At 52.9% G+C, this 14874-nt stretch overlaps 1 protein-coding gene across 2 annotated transcripts; it reads left to right on the top strand.

The window, feature by feature from the left end:
- Nucleotides 1-5247: 5247 nt before the first annotated feature.
- SAPCD2 (suppressor APC domain containing 2) lies at nt 5248-14042 on the top strand. Of its 2 annotated transcripts, none has more exons than XM_060199424.1 (6): nt 5248-5954; nt 8553-8665; nt 10347-10493; nt 10743-10850; nt 10989-11080; nt 11174-11303. In XM_060199424.1, the coding sequence occupies exons 1-5, from the start codon at nt 5375-5377 to the stop codon at nt 11052-11054; spliced, it is 1014 nt and encodes a 337-aa protein (XP_060055407.1). In that variant the 5' UTR covers nt 5248-5374; the 3' UTR covers nt 11055-11080; nt 11174-11303. The 2 variants fall into 2 exon arrangements, with proteins under 2 accessions (XP_060055407.1, XP_060055406.1); XM_060199423.1 differs by having other exon boundaries at nt 5249-5954; nt 10958-11080; nt 11174-14042.
- Nucleotides 14043-14874: the final 832 nt, after the last annotated feature.

Genomic DNA, 14874 nt, shown 5'->3' with positions numbered 1-14874 from the left:
GGGAAGGCAGAGAGAGGGAGAGAAAGACAGACACCTGCAGACCTGCTTAACTGCCTGTGAAGTGACTCCCTGGCAGGTGGGGAACCGGGGGCTCGAACAGGGATCCTTATGCTGGTCCTTGCGCTTTGCTCCACATGTGCTTAACTGTGTGCACCCACCACCCGACTCCCACCAATGTTTATTTTTTAAAAACATTTCTTCCAAAGCCAGAAAGATAGTTATCTGAGTAAGGCACATTGCCTTGCTATGTAGGCCTGGGTTCAAACTCCAGCACCACATGGGATGTGCTATGGCACCGGAGGAAGCTCCAGTGTTATTGCATATCTCTGTTTCTCTCTCTCTCTCTCTCTCTCTCTCTCTTTCTCTCTCTCTCTCTCCCTGTGAAAACCCAGGCCCGTGCCATGAAATCAGGCATGTGCGAGGCCTTGGTTCCACAATACACCAAGAAAATATTTTCCCCCCCAGAAATTTGTAGTAGTATTTTCTTTCTGCTTCACATATAGCAATAGTTTGGGGATTTATTGGTTAATTTATGTATATAGTGGAAGTTTTTCGAGCTTTCTCTCTCTTTTTTTTTTTGTTTAAAATGAAAAAAAAAAAACCTAAAAGCAATACAGTAGGTCAGCAGCAGAATGCAGGATGCAGTGCACGAGGACACAAGCACTGTTTCTGTTTGTTTGTTTGTTTGTTTTTAATTACAGAGAGAGAGAGATCAATCCAGAACATCACTCCGGCATGTGTGATATGAGGGACTGAACTCAGGATCTCATGCTTTTAAGTTCAAAGCTCTAGCTACTGCACCACTAAATTCCCCAGGCTGTGAGATCTCCAGGTTGGAGATCTTGGCACTACATTGGTGATCTGGCCTCTCTGAGTCTCTTTCTCTCATGAAATGAAGCAATTGGTTAGTCGATTAATTGGCAGGTGCCCATGATTAGAACAAATTCAAATGGTGTTTTAGGGCCTGAAATGAGAGGTCACATGTCTCCAGGCCTTCTCCAGGCAGGTATACACACACCCTGTCCCACCAGGAGCCCCAGGGCACATATCCTTGGACCCACTCTAAGGTCCTGGGCACCTAGTTGGAGTTATCTTCCCAAAGCTGGTCTTAGGCCTACTTTGGGGCCTTTGCACTTGCTGTTCTTCCTTGCCAGAATACTCCTTCCCAGAAGATTATAATAACGTCCTGCGTGACTTTGCCAGTTCTCTGCTCACTACTCACCTCTTCAGGGAGCCCCTCCCAGGTCACATCAGCTCAGTGCTCACCCTCCAGTTGCTAAAGTAGGAGGGCAGCTGCTGGAGGTCTAGCACCTGCAAGGCAAAAGGGACCCAGGAGCAGAGCTCCACACCCAGGTCAGAGTCCTCAGACTCTCATCACACCACTAACATGACTTTAGAAGCAGGTGTCAAAACATGAATGCCAAGGGCAAACCCTATGAGCCCCTCCCCTCAGGTGAGGCAACTCCTGAATCCACTGCCACTTACGGGCTTCTGGCCAAGAAGTCACTTTCCACTTGTTCCAAGGCCTCCTTACTATGGGTTCGAGGATCAGAGGTCTGGGGCTGGCATGGGTCTGTGGTTGTCACTGCAGGAGAGGAGTCTGGTGGCCATGGGACAGACCCAGGGAGTACCTGTTCTTCCTTCTCTGGACAGTACTAGGAATCTAGTGAGGGTGGGGTGAAGATGGTAGGAGGGGCTCAGGAACTCCAGGCAAGAGTAAAACATAATAACCACCTGGTCTAGGGGATGGTGCAGTGGATAAACCACTGACTCTCAAGCATCAGGTCCTGAGTTCGATCCCTGGCAGCAAATGTACCAGAGTGAAGTCTGGTTCTTTCTCTCTCCTCCTATCTTTCTCATGGATAAATAAAATATTAAAAAAACAACAACATAATAACCACAATGGTAGGACTCACCAGACAAGGGCTCTCTGGGGAGCCCTCTGGGAACATCAAGTCTGGATAAAAAAAAAGGGCACAAAGTTTAGGTTAGGAAAGAACACCCCAGGGGTTGGGTGGTGGCATACCTCGTTGAGTGCAGAGGTTACAATACACAAGGACCCAGGTTCAAGCCCCCAGTCCCCATCTGCAGGGGGGAAGCTTTGCAAGTGGTGAGGTGGAGCAGAGCTACAGGTGTCTCTCTGTCTCTAGCTCCTCTTCCCTCTCAATTTCTGGCTGTCTCTATCCAATAAATAAATAAAGACAATAAAAAAGAGGGAAAGAACACCCCATCTTCCATACTTAGAGCTGGCACTGATCATCTTTCTCCTCCTCCTTCTGATTTTTTTTTCTTTTTAACCAGAGCACTGTTCAGCTCTGGCTTATGGTGGTGCAGGGGATTAAACCTGGGACTTTGGAGTCTCAAGCATGAGAGTCTGTTTGCATAACCATTATGCTATCTACCCTCCGCCCCTCCTTCGGTTTTTGTGTGTCTCGTTTTGTTTGTTTTTCATCACCAGGGCTTCACTGCTCTGAGCAGATAGAGATAGTCAGAAGGGTAGGGGTAGGTAGTATAATGGTAGATAGTATAATAAAGCTACCAGGGGAGGGATGGGATATGGAGATCTGGTGGAGGGAATTCTGTGGAGTCGCTTCACAGGTGGTGAGGCAGGTCTGCAAGTGTCTTTGTCTCCCCCTTTCTGGCTTCCTGTCCTCTCTCCATTTCTCTCTGTCCTAGTCAACAGTAAAGACATCAATAGCAACAATAATAATAATAATAACAACAACAACAATAAACAACAAGGGCAACAAAAGGGAAAAAATGGCCTCCAGGAGCAGTGGATTCATAGTGCAGGCACTGAGCCCCAGCAATAATCCTGGAGACAAAAAGAAAAGAAACAGGAAAAAAACAAAACAAACAAACAAACAAAAAAACCCACAGAACTGTCCCCTGGCCTCCCAGTTCCTCAGATGAGAAAGTGTCTTGGGGTGGGCGGTGGCACAGCTGGCTGAGTGCATGTGTTACAATGCCCAAGGACCCAAGGACCTGGGTTCAAGCCCCCCAGTCCCCACTGGCTTCACCACTTGTGAAGCAGTAGTGCAGGTTTCTCTCTATTCCTCTCTCTCTCTACTTCCCCCTTCCCCTCAGTTTCTGGCTGTCTCTATCCAATAAATAAAGATAATAAAAAAAATGGAAAAAAAAAAGGTGGTCCGGTAGGTGGCGCAGTGATAAGGCTTTGGACTCTCAAGCATGAGGTCCTGAGTTTGATCCCTGGCAGCACATGTGCCAGAGTGATGTCTGGTTCTTTCTCTCTCCTCCTATCTTTCTCATGAATAAATAAATAAAATCTCTTAAAAAATGAAAAGAAAGAATTTTTTAAATATATATTTTTTAATTTTTGCTTCTTCCCCCTTTTCTTGTCCTTGTTGTTTTATTGATGTTGCCGTTGTTGGATAGGACAGAGAGAAATGGAGAGGGGAGGGGAAGACAGAGAGGGGGAGAGAAAGATAGACACCTGCAGACCTGTTTCACCGCCTGTGAAGCGATTCCCCCGCAGGTGGGGAGCTGGGGGCTTGAACTGGCATCCTTAGGCTGGTCCTTGTGCTTTGCGCCATGTGTGCTTAACCTGCTGCGCTACCACCGGACTCCCTAAAATAATTTTAAAAAGAAAGAAAATGTCTCCACTCTAGTTGGTATCCCACTCAAGGGTGATTTGTCCACTGTGACCTCCAGGATGAGGTTTCCCCTGAACCAGAGTACATCAAGCATTCACTGTGGAGCAGGCCAACACTAGGCCTTGGGGGAAACTTGTCCTGCTCCCAAAGAGCAGGGGTGGGGAGACAACCGCCCAAGCTAGGAGCAGTGCTTTGAAGGCAGTCTCTCTCTAACCATAGTAGACTAGTAAGCCAAGTGGAGTTTTGAAGGATGTCCAGTGATCATGCAAAATTAGGCTTCTCTGCCCAGAGGCAAGAGAATACTGGGGATCTATGTGCTAGAAGCAAAACAGGAAGGGGAAATAAACTAAATAAACTGAAGAGCAAGTGACTTGAAGGCTGTTCTGGAACTTTGACCAGTTCTGTAATTTTTTTTTTTTTAATCTCTATTTTGGTTCTGCCACTCAATGGGAAGGCAAGGAAGTGCCAGACTTCATGGAGGTGACTCCAGGCTCACAATTTTCCTCAACATACATGCTTCGCCCCACCCACACCCCCAATTCCTTACTACAAAAGATCCTGATTTGAGGCCATAATCCTGGGAGGTAAGTATACCAGGACAGCATAGTAGTTGCCCTTAATGTCTCAAGCTTAAGATAACTTGGGGCCCAAGGACACAGGGGCACGGGTTCACCCAAGAGGAGTCCTGTGCAATGCAGGCAGTTGTGGGGAGCTCTCTTGAAGGGTGTTTGGTGACTCTGCTGCATTCTTATACCTAAAAATAGACAGTTTTCTAGGAAATCAGAGCTAGAAGGGTAAAGCTCAGTAACAAAGCACCCATAGAAACTTCCGGGGAGACCACTGGGCTAAGAGTATGTCCAGAAGACAGTCGGTATACCAGGCAGAGAGCTTTGGGAGGGCCCCACTCATGAGGCCTGGCTTCACAGCTAGGCTGCACGCTAAGTCCTGGTTCCCTCCCAGCTCCGCCAGATGGACTGGGGTCTAGAAGCCAGACAGGAAGTGGGATCCCAGGGAGATAGAGGGCTGCTTGGCCAAACTGAGGTGTGCAGCCAAGAAAGGGGCTGAGACAGAGAACCTAGGAATTGCTGGAGGCAGGGAAGGAGGCTGGCCATCAAGTGGGGGATCTGAGGACACAGGAAAAGGTGGCTTTGTCCTGAAGTCGGCAGGAAAGGCCAGGTGTCCCGGGAGGCCAGGGGAGGAGCTAGCGGCAGTAGGGACAGAGAGGCCTCTGTAAGGGTAAGCGCCCAACTGGAGCCCACAATCCTCTTGGGGCCATAGAGCTGCAGCGCTGGTGTCAGGGGCCTTCAGTGAGGTGCATCCCTAGAGTTTAGACCCCATCCGACCCCGTGAGCCCATCTGCGGCAGGGTTTCTTTAAGGGCACGAGAGAGGCTTGCGGTGTACCTGGTGGGGCAGCAGAATGTATCCTCTCCGGGTGGGGATGCGGAGTTGGGGGTCCCGCCCCGCGCCAGTCCCGCCCCTTGGGGCTGGGCTGGGCTGAGTGTGAGGAGCTACCTCCGCACCCTCCCCTAGGCAGGAAAATCAAACCCGGGCTGGGAGCCTTTCAGCCAATCAGAGTGGAGACTGTCTCGCCTGGACCAATGGGCACGCGGATGCTAATGAGGGCTGACGCCACGAGGAGGCCCATTCAAAAAGTAGCTGCTATTGTCGCGGCTGCCGGTGTTTTTGCTGTCCCTGCTGCCGGCTGCGCTGGGGCGGTACCCGGGTGGACGAGGCGACCCAGCCCAGTCGACGAGCGTCCATGGCCGGAGTCGCGATGACCGAGCCGGGCCGTGGGCCAGCCGCCGCCGCCGCCGCCACGCTGGGCACTGAGGGGCTGCCACGCGCCTTCCTGCAGAGCCTGCGCACCCTCTTCGACATCCTGGACGACCGGCGCCGCGGATATGTGCACCTGCGGGAAATCGAGTCCCGCTGGCAGGGCGCCGACGCGCGCGAGCTGCCCCGAGGCGTGCTCGAGGGGCTGCGCCAGGTGGCTCCGGCCAGCGGCTACCTGACCTTCGAGCGCTTCGTGGCGGGCCTGCGCACCTCGCTGCTGAGCGCCGACTGCGGCCCGCGGGGCTCGGTGCGCGGCCCAGCGCGGCCCGGGGACCCGCCGCCGCCGCCGCCACCGCATCGCCTGCTGTTCGCACCGGCAGATGAGCCGCGCACAGTCCTGGAGAGGAAGGCCCTGCCCCCTGGTTCGCGGCCCCAGCCGGCCGGCCCCGGCGGCGCGGCACGGAGTTTGGAGAGGCTGTGCGGCCCAGCAGGGGCAGCCCCGGGGCCAGCAGAGCCCGAGAGGCCCCAAGGCGCGGCGCTGAAGCGGAGCCAGGGCGCGGACGCGGGTGAGTTCTGGCCACCCGCTGCTTGAGACGTGATGCCCGCGGGGGACAAGGAGGGACGCCGACGGGGAGGCTTGTCCTGGGCTCCGGAGCCTGGAACCCCCGTCGCCAGCCTGGAACTGGTCACGGTATGCTCAGGGGACAGGCCAGCTCTCCTTGCCACAGCGTGAGGCCATCAGGGCCGTGCATCTGATGGGTGACTCCCCAAGTCCCGACAGGAACCTCTCCTGTACCAAACATGGGCTGGGCTCTGGCACTCTTGCCGGGTTGTTTGTGGAGGCCTGTAAGACTGTCCCCACACCAGCCACCCCCCCCCCCCGTGGCTGCTCTGTCGGAGGCAGGCCCCTCCCCCACACGCCAGTGAAATCAGAGAGGGTCCCAGAGCTGGTGAGGGGCTTTTGTTGCCTTCTCTGGTCCTCAGTTTGGCCGAGAACCGCATCACCCCACCACCTGTCTGAGGTCAGGAAGGGCATGGGATAGTGGGTGGGGGTCTACAGGGTTGTCACCTGTGTGTGTGTGTGTGGGGGGGGGGTTACTGTTGTGACCCCAGCCATAGCCACTGGCTACTGGCCTGGCTTCCAGTCTCCTTGGCAGGGCCAGAAGAAGGCTGAATGGTTGACTGTTTGCCCAAGCCCCTCAGGCCCACTCAAGGAACAGAACCTGCATTTATAGCTGGAGGGCAGGGCTGGCTCCCAGGGGAACTCCAGGCCCCTCAGCCCATTCAGCCTGCGTCTGTGCCTCCAGGTGCTGCTTCCACCCAGCCAGCTGCTGGACTTTGTGCCACCCCCAACCCTGCCAGCTGGACACCTCCCCCAACCCAACTTTGGCCCTGACCTTCCAGCTCCATGACTGCATGAAGCTGCATGGCCCCCATCATTCCTGGTCTACTGATTCAGCAGTAGACCCCAGGGTGGGGGCTCCCCCTGCCCCTCTCTGTTCCCATAGGGTGGGGGTTTGACTACAGGGCCAGCTCCATCTGCATGGTTGCACTCAGTAAGAAACAGTGTGGGGTGGGTTTGGAGGCCAAAGACGTGGGGTCCAGCCCTTCTCTGCCTCAGTACTTGGTTACCACACCCCTGAAGGCCTGCTGTGGGGTGCTGGTGCTGACTCCTCTATGACCTCAGGCCCCATGCTCATTGTCACCTCTGTAGGCAGAGTTCCAGATGAGGGGCATTCCATGTTCTCCCAGCTCCCAGGAAAAGCAAGCTTTCCTAGAACCACCACTACCCCTTCCATGCAGGTCTTCCTTCCTGTCCTGGTTTGAGCATCTCTGCAGGCTGCTAGCTTAAGCCCAGATTGGGGGGCAGGGGGGAAGTGTTCATCCCATGAGATGTTACCATGCTGTCACCAGAGGGAGTGGGTGGATACTGCCAGTGAACTTGGCCATTCAGACCAGGCCTAGGTATCCCCAATATTCTCCCATCTCCCCTGCCTGAATTTTTCCTGCCCCATCCTGCTGCACCCTCCCTTGGCCTTGCCCCACAACTCCAGCCTCTGGCTGGCAAGTTGGAACATGAACTTGGCCTGCTCACTGGGACTGGCTGGACGCCCATGGCTACCAGGTGCAAATCCTGGCAAGGCCCCACCAGGCACTCCTGGACTAGTTCCTGCACTGACTCTGGGCATTACCTTTGAGGATGATACCCTGGGCATGGGCAGACTGAGAAGCAGGAGGCTCCTCTCTAATACCAGCACCCTTTCCCCCTCATGGGGCCCCTGCACACTCTCATATCTCCAGCCAAGTGGCTGCATGTCCTTCCCAGGCTCCCCAGGAAACCCCTCCCAATTTTTTTTTTTCTTCTACCAGGATTATTGCTGGGGCTTGGTGCCTGCACAACCAGGAATCCACTGCTTCCAGTGGCCATTTTTCCTTCTCTTCCCCTCCTCCTTTTCTTCTTCATTTAATAGGATACAGAGAAATTATAAGGGGAAGGGGGAGATAAAGAGGGAGAGAGGCAGAGAGACACCTGCAGTACTGTTTCACCACTCATGAAACTCCTCCCCCCAAGCAGGGGAGGGGTCCTTTCACATAGTAATGTGTTTACTTAACCAGGTGTGCCATGGCCTACTCCCCTAACACACACACACACACACACACACACACACACACACACACACACACACACTTGACAGGAGGTGACGGTGATGACATTCACTACAGGGACCCTGGAGTCACCAGAAACTCCTGTTTGTACGAGATGATCTTTGTTCCCACCACCCCCCATTCTTAGGGAAGTTCTGGCTTCACTCTACCTCCCCCACAGTTCACCTCACAAATTGTGTCACCCTTAAACAGACTGGTGCCTACAGGAGCATCCAAGGGCTTCTTTCCCTGGCTGCCTTGGGAGTTGAAGAGTTCTGGGACTGTAGAGACCGCCAGAGGGCTCCCTATCCTCCCCTATGTGTGCAAATGTGCAGCTTTGGGGGACACACAGACCCTCCCCCAGGCAGGTGGGAGGGGGTAGGGTGGGGTCCCAGGCCTGGGTGATCTATTTTGGGGTGTGTGCCTATGTGAGAAGGATGAACTCTCAGAAGCTGGCTGCAGAACTGGACTTGCCCAGATAGGTCTGCACATGAACAAAGACCTGATTCTCTACATAGGTGTCTTGGGCTGCAGGTCCTGGGAGCCAGGAGTGGGGGCCACCCAGCGGGCCCCTCGTGCCCGTGGGGAACGTCGGAGGTACACCATCACCAATGGCGTGGACTGTGATCTGGTGAGGCATGGCAGGAGGTGGGGGGACAGGTGGTCTCCTGGGAGGTAGTACTGGCTCCATATATCTTGACTGAGGTGAAGAAGTCTTCTGAGGAAAGGAGGAATAGAGGCAGGAGCACCTCTGAACCTGAGCTGATAGGGAGGTAAGAGTTTGGCAGTGGGGGGATGAACCCCAGGTCTAAGACCTGACTGGTTTCAGCGTGGGCTCCAGCAGCCAATCTAGCACATGACCAGGAATGTTTCCTCACCTTCCTTAGTCATAGCTCTCTCCCTGGGGATGGGGGTGGGGGTGGGGTGAAACTAATACTTTTCCTCCCAGAATACTTTGCTAGCTAACAAGGTGGCATATAGAGATTTTTCAAGTCCTTCTAAAAATTTTCTAAATCATTTATTTATTTATTTTGGATAGAGACAGAAATAGAGAGGGAAAGAAGATGATAGAGAGAGAGAGAGAGAAGGAGGAGGAGGAGGAGGAGGAGGAATAGAATCAAGTATCACTCTGGCACTTGCAATGCCAGGGATCAAACTTTGAACTTCATGCTTAAGGATGCAATGCTTGTGGTCCAGGAAGTAGCATAGTGGATAAAGCACTGGATTCTCAACCATGAGGTCCTGAGTTCGATCCTGGCAGCACATGTACCAGAGTGATGTCTGCTTCTTTCTCTCCTCCTATCTTTCTCATGAATAAATAAATAAATTCTTTAAAAAAATAGTAAAAAAAATTTTTTTTAAAAGAATGCAATGCTTTAGCCACTGCCATTGCTCAGGCTGCTGATTTAGTTATTTATTTTTTACCAGAGCACTGCTCAGTTCTGGTTTATGGTGGTGATTCAACCTGAGACATTTGGTGCCTCAGGCATGAGAGTCTTTTTCCATAACCATTATGCTATTTCTCCAGCCCCTTTTTTCCTTTTTCTTTTCTTCTTTTTTTTTTTAATCTTTTATTTATTTATTAATGAGAAAGGTAGGAGGAGAGAGAAAGAACCAGACATCTGGTACATGTGCTGCCAGGGATTGAACTCATGACCTCATGCTTGAGAGTCCAATGCTTTATCCACTGGACTACCTCCTGGGCCACGCCCCCCCCTTTTTTTTTTCTTTTTTTTTAACCAGAGCACTGCTGAGTTCTGGCTTTTCGTTATTATTATCATTATTTGTATTTATTTTTAAATAGAAAGAGAGGCAAAGGGGGAACAAAAGAGTGAAACAGACCACAACACCAAAGCTTCCTTCAATATTGTAGGGCGTGGGCTTGAACCTGGGTCACGAACAAGGCAAAGCAACACACTATCCAAGTGAGCTATGTCGCTGGTCCAGATATGAAAACTTGTTTACATTTGTCATTATGCTATTTCATTATGCTATTTCATTTATGTCATTATAAGACTTTTAGGTTCTTAAAGGTGGATTGAGAGTTGCTTATTTCCTCCCTACTTCATGCTCACCTCTCACCCCAGAGTGTGCTAAGCTGGGGGCAGTGGCTCTCTCCCCAAGGAGGCTCCTGGGAAGGGCTGTGGGAGACCAGGGCCCCAAAGGGGAACGGAGCTGCCCCCAGCGTCAGGGGGTGTTGCACACATCCAGGCTTGTGCTACTGTGACAGCGGGGCTGGGTGTGCTTGAGCTGGAGTCTTATGGCTTGTTGCTGCACGTGCATGCTCACTGGCACGTGCCCCTGTGTTACAGCTGAAGCAGATGAAGGAGCTGGAACAGGAGAAGGAGGTACTGCTGCAGGGCCTGGAGATGATGGCTTGTGGCAGGGACTGGTACCAGCAGCAGCTACAGCGTGTGCAGGAGCGCCAGCGCCATCTGGGTCAGAGCAGGGCCAGTGCCGTGAGTGAACCCCCCCCTCCAGTGGCCCCTACCCAGCTCCTTCCCTGCCTGTAGGACTGGCTGAGCCCAGGGCATTGATGCCAGGGTTCTGGGACTCCAATGTGATGAGGGATAGGTGTTCCTCACCATCCTCCTGTCTGGCTGCCTGTGGTCTCTGAGCAGTATTTGGGGGTCAGGAACCCATGAGGTAATACAACCAGTCCAGGCTGGGCCCGCTCTCTAACCACGCCTCCTTGCTTTTCCTCCCAGGACTTTGGGGCTGAGGGGAGCCCCCGCCTGCTAGGACAGCTGCTGCCCAAGGTCCAGGAGGTGGCCCGGTGCCTGGGGGAACTGCTAGCTGCAGCCTGTGCTTGCAGGGTGAGTGGCCCCAGGTTCCCTGACACCCCAGGACCCAAGGCCAGCTGGGTGAGCTCCTCTCCCTGATGCTTGAGTAGCGCCCAGTACCAACCATGCCCTTCCCACAGGCTCTGCCCTCAACCTCCTCCGGCCCCCCAGGTCCCACCCTGGCACCTGCCTCACCCTTGGCCCCTGGCTGGCAGCAGCAAACCATACTCATGCTGAAGGAACAGAACCGGCTGCTCACCCAGGTAAGGTGCGGGGAGGGGTGGAGGAATCGGCACCCTGAGTAGCCCTCCCCTACATGACCGCCTGCCTGCCTGCCTGCCCGCCTGCCTGCCCAGGAGGTGACGGACAAGAGTGAACGCATCACACAGCTGGAGCAGGAGAAGTCCGCTCTCATCAAGCAGCTGTTTGAGGCCCGCGCACTCAGCCAGCAGGAGACAGGGCCTCTGGACTCCACCTTCATCTAGCTGCCATGGACACAAGGCAGGCTGGCAGTCAGCCCAGTGGGCTTCCTGAACCCCACCTCCCAGACTGAAGACCAGTAGAGCATAGCCTAACCTCTGGGGGTGACTGACTAAAGATGGGGACCCCACCATTGTGCTGGTGAAACCAGAAACTGTTGCTGACACTTGGGGTAGACAGTAGGGTCCCTCTTCATGTTTACAAGATCTCAGGTGGCAGGCCCCATGTTTACAGATGTCCTGTCCCTGCTGCCAACTGAGATCACAGTAAAAGGCACTGGACACACTGGGCTGCGCTTCTGACAGTGGCCAGCAGAGGGCGCCTTGTGAGCAGTCAGCACAGGACTGGGGCTCCGCCCATGTGTCACAGTTGGGAGCAAGGTGGGAGCAAGCCTGGGGTGTTAAGAGATACCTGGGAGGGCCCCACGGCCATCACCCTCTGTCAGCCTCAAATCTAGGGGCCTGGCCCCTAGCCAGGAATAGATGGTGGTGGCTTCTAAGGGAGCTGTGCCTGTGTTTGGAAGGGGCTTCTTCAGTAAGCTGTCACCTTGTCCCCCCAACACCCTAGCCCACACCAGCCCTCCTGAGCCTTCACCCCATCCAGATAGCCCCACAGAGAAGCCCTGAGATCAGGGCCTGAGACAACCACACCACCTTACTAGGGTGGCTGAGTTATAGCACGCCTCCAAGTAGTTTGAAGGGTGCACCTCCAGGATTCAACACTCCACAGACACTGGCATGGGGGGCCTGGCCCACTCCTGTCCCTACCCCAGTGAGTCAGAGGCCCATGCTGGCAAAATACTTCTGCTCAGCCACAGAAAAGGGGAACAAGACTCAGGAAGAGGCAGGGTCCCTATCTTGGGTCAGGCCCCCAGGGGGGAACTCCCTGCTCAGCCACAGACTTCTGTACCTGAAGAGTTTATATGCACAGTTCCCCATAGCCCTGGGGGTGCTCTGGCCACAGAAAAGGGTATAGGATATAGGGTGAATGTTTCTGCTGGCCCCAGCTCTGTGCTATCCTATCACAACAGCCTGGACTCAACAGCTCCCCACACTGTGCTCAGGACCCGTAGGGGTTGGGGCACCCCAGATCAGTTCAGCATGCAAATACTCTTACTTGCATGGGAGGAGGGCTGGCCAGGGGTTTTAAGAGGCTTAAATCTCTTAACTAGGCTCCCTTGGACAGGGGACAGGAAGACCCCTAAAGGACAGGATATGTCCCCAGGTGGGCTATGGTGCTAGTCAAACTAGCATCCCCAGGAAGTGTCCTTTGGTCAACAGACTGGAGGGTCCCCATGGGACAGCCCCAAGCCAGCTTTTGTCACAGTTCTTGGACCTGTCCCTCATGCACCAGACCTGTTACCCAGAGCCCCCCGCCACCATGCTTACTCCTACCCAGCCTTCACCACAGTGACCACAACAAAACCAGTGAGCTAGGTGTCCTTGGAGAGGTCCCCAGGGCAATTCTGCATTCCTTTATGACTTGCTTAGGAAGGAAGAATACGGGAGAGGGGTGTACCCCAGGCTTACTCCTCTAGGAGGACCACATGCAGGACTTCATCAGGCCACACAAGTCACTTCCAGCAGCTCTGTTGGCCCTGCTATTCCATTCAGGACACAGACACAACCTCTCCCATCTGGTCCTGCAATCAGACTACCTGTGGACCTTAGGCAAGGCAAAAGGAGACTAAGTGGTCCTAGGCGGCAGGGCCCAGGTGACAGCAAAAACAAACATCCTCTGAAACATGCTCAAGCAGGTCCTGTGGGGCTGCCAACCCCTGGACTTTAGCTGCCTCCCTGGCCTCTGTCCTCTAAATGTCAGTGGTGTGTATACAGACACTAGTGTGATAGCCTGACTGTCTCCACATCAACAAAGGTCTTGAGTGTGTGGAGAACCCCTGCTCTAGAGAAATGATCGCTAGGCCTGGAGTTTCTGGCAGCTTGATGTCTGCAGAGTATGAGTACCGGCAGATTCAGACCCTCCCCAGTGCAGAGTAAACATCTACCAGGGAAGCTGAGGAACCATCTGCAGACTCACCACTTAGATAATACCAGAGATAAGAGGAATATATATGCAATAAAAGATCCTTGGAAATAAGAGCAAGGAGTGGTTTTTATGGCTTTTTATTAGGTGGGCGAGACAATACTCTAGGACTGCTATGCTCCACAGGCCCCTGCATCCTGAGGGACCTAAGGGACCTCCAGGACTGGCTCAGAAGAATGCAGACATCCTTATAGGGTCACTACCTGCTGACTCAGGGCAAGGCAGGGCTCTGGGGCTTAAAGGGGAAGTGGCCATGGAGGAGACACCATAGGAGGCAACCACAGTGGGACAAAATGGCTAAGGTAGCTATAGCTATGTGTGTGGTGACCATGTGGGAGGGTTCAGTCTGCTCCACCTGCTGACCTTGGCAACTGCACAAGTTAGAGGAAGTGATGGGTTGGGGACTGGTCATTACATTTTTGAGACAGGCTAGATTGGTCAGAAGGATACCCATCCTCCACTGTCAGTTCAACACAAAACCAGAACTTGTTGGACATAAGCCTGATTACTTCCTTAGGGACCAAGCCACAAATAAGTACTGGAAGAAACCAATTTGAGTCAAGAAGGTGACTGAAATATCTGCTGCATGTCCCTGAGCCCCACTGTACCATCATAATGAAATCTCCATTCGGGCTGGGAGGGCCCCATCATGTATTTGATGATGTGATAGTTGTAAAATGATAAAAAAAAAAAAAAAAAATAGGAGAGCCTTGAATTCCTGGGAAACACCACCTTTTCTTTTTTAATATTTTATGTATTCATTGGATAGAGATAGAAATTGAGAAGAGTGGTCTGGGAGGTGGCATAGTGGATAAAGCATTGGACTCTCAAGCATGAGGTCCCAAGTTCAGTCCCTGGCAGCACATGTATCAGAGTGATGTCTGGTTCTTTCTCCTAGATTTCTCATGAATAAATAAAAAATATTAAAAAAAAAGAAATTGAGAAGGGAGGGGGTGATAGAGAGACACTTACATACCTGCTTCACCACTCATGAATATTCCCTCACCCTGCAAGGGATTGAGCCAGAGTCCTTGTATGTGATAATGTGCACTCAACCAGATGCACGAGCACCCAGCCCCTGAAACACCTCTTTTTCTAGAAAAAAGAACCTTTCCTGTTCCAGCCCTCTAATAAATTAATAAATAATAGTCATTCTACCTTCCCCAAGGAAATGCTGCATATCCGAGGCAGAGCCTATAATAATCTGAACCTCCAAAGCTAGCAACACATGGTTCACTCTGAAATCCATCCTCATTTCCCCTCTGAGAGTGTATACTTCTGCTTTCCTCATCCAGTGAATCTGATCTGCCTCTTCCTGGTGTTTTGGTCTCTGAATTCTCCTGAACTTTGACAAGAACATGTACCTGGGAGTCGGGCAGTAGTGCAGCAGTTAAGCGCAGGTGGCACAAAGCACAAGGACCGGCGTAAGGATCCCAGTTCAAGCCCCCGGCTCCCCACCTGTAGGGGGTCGCTTCACAAGCAGTGAAGCAGGTCTGCAGGTGTCTATCTTTCTCTCCCCTTCTCTGTCTCCCCC

The sequence above is a fragment of the Erinaceus europaeus genome, chromosome 10 (genome assembly GCF_950295315.1).
Source record: "Erinaceus europaeus chromosome 10, mEriEur2.1, whole genome shotgun sequence".
Taxonomy (NCBI): domain Eukaryota; kingdom Metazoa; phylum Chordata; class Mammalia; order Eulipotyphla; family Erinaceidae; genus Erinaceus; species Erinaceus europaeus.
Note: the sequence above shows the minus strand (reverse complement) of the source record. Positions and strands in the feature narration are given on the sequence as shown.

Bases quoted from the DNA above. Each gene is read 5' to 3' on its own strand.
- SAPCD2 (XM_060199423.1), top strand. From the start codon at position 5,375: ATGGCCGGAGTCGCGATGACCGAGCCGGGCCGTGGGCCAGCCGCCGCC. The intron at 8,666-10,346 runs GTGAGGCATGGC...CCTGTGTTACAG, and splicing joins ATGGCGTGGACTGTGATCTG to CTGAAGCAGATGAAGGAGCT. The intron at 11,081-11,173 runs GTAAGGTGCGGG...CTGCCTGCCCAG, and splicing joins AGAACCGGCTGCTCACCCAG to GAGGTGACGGACAAGAGTGA.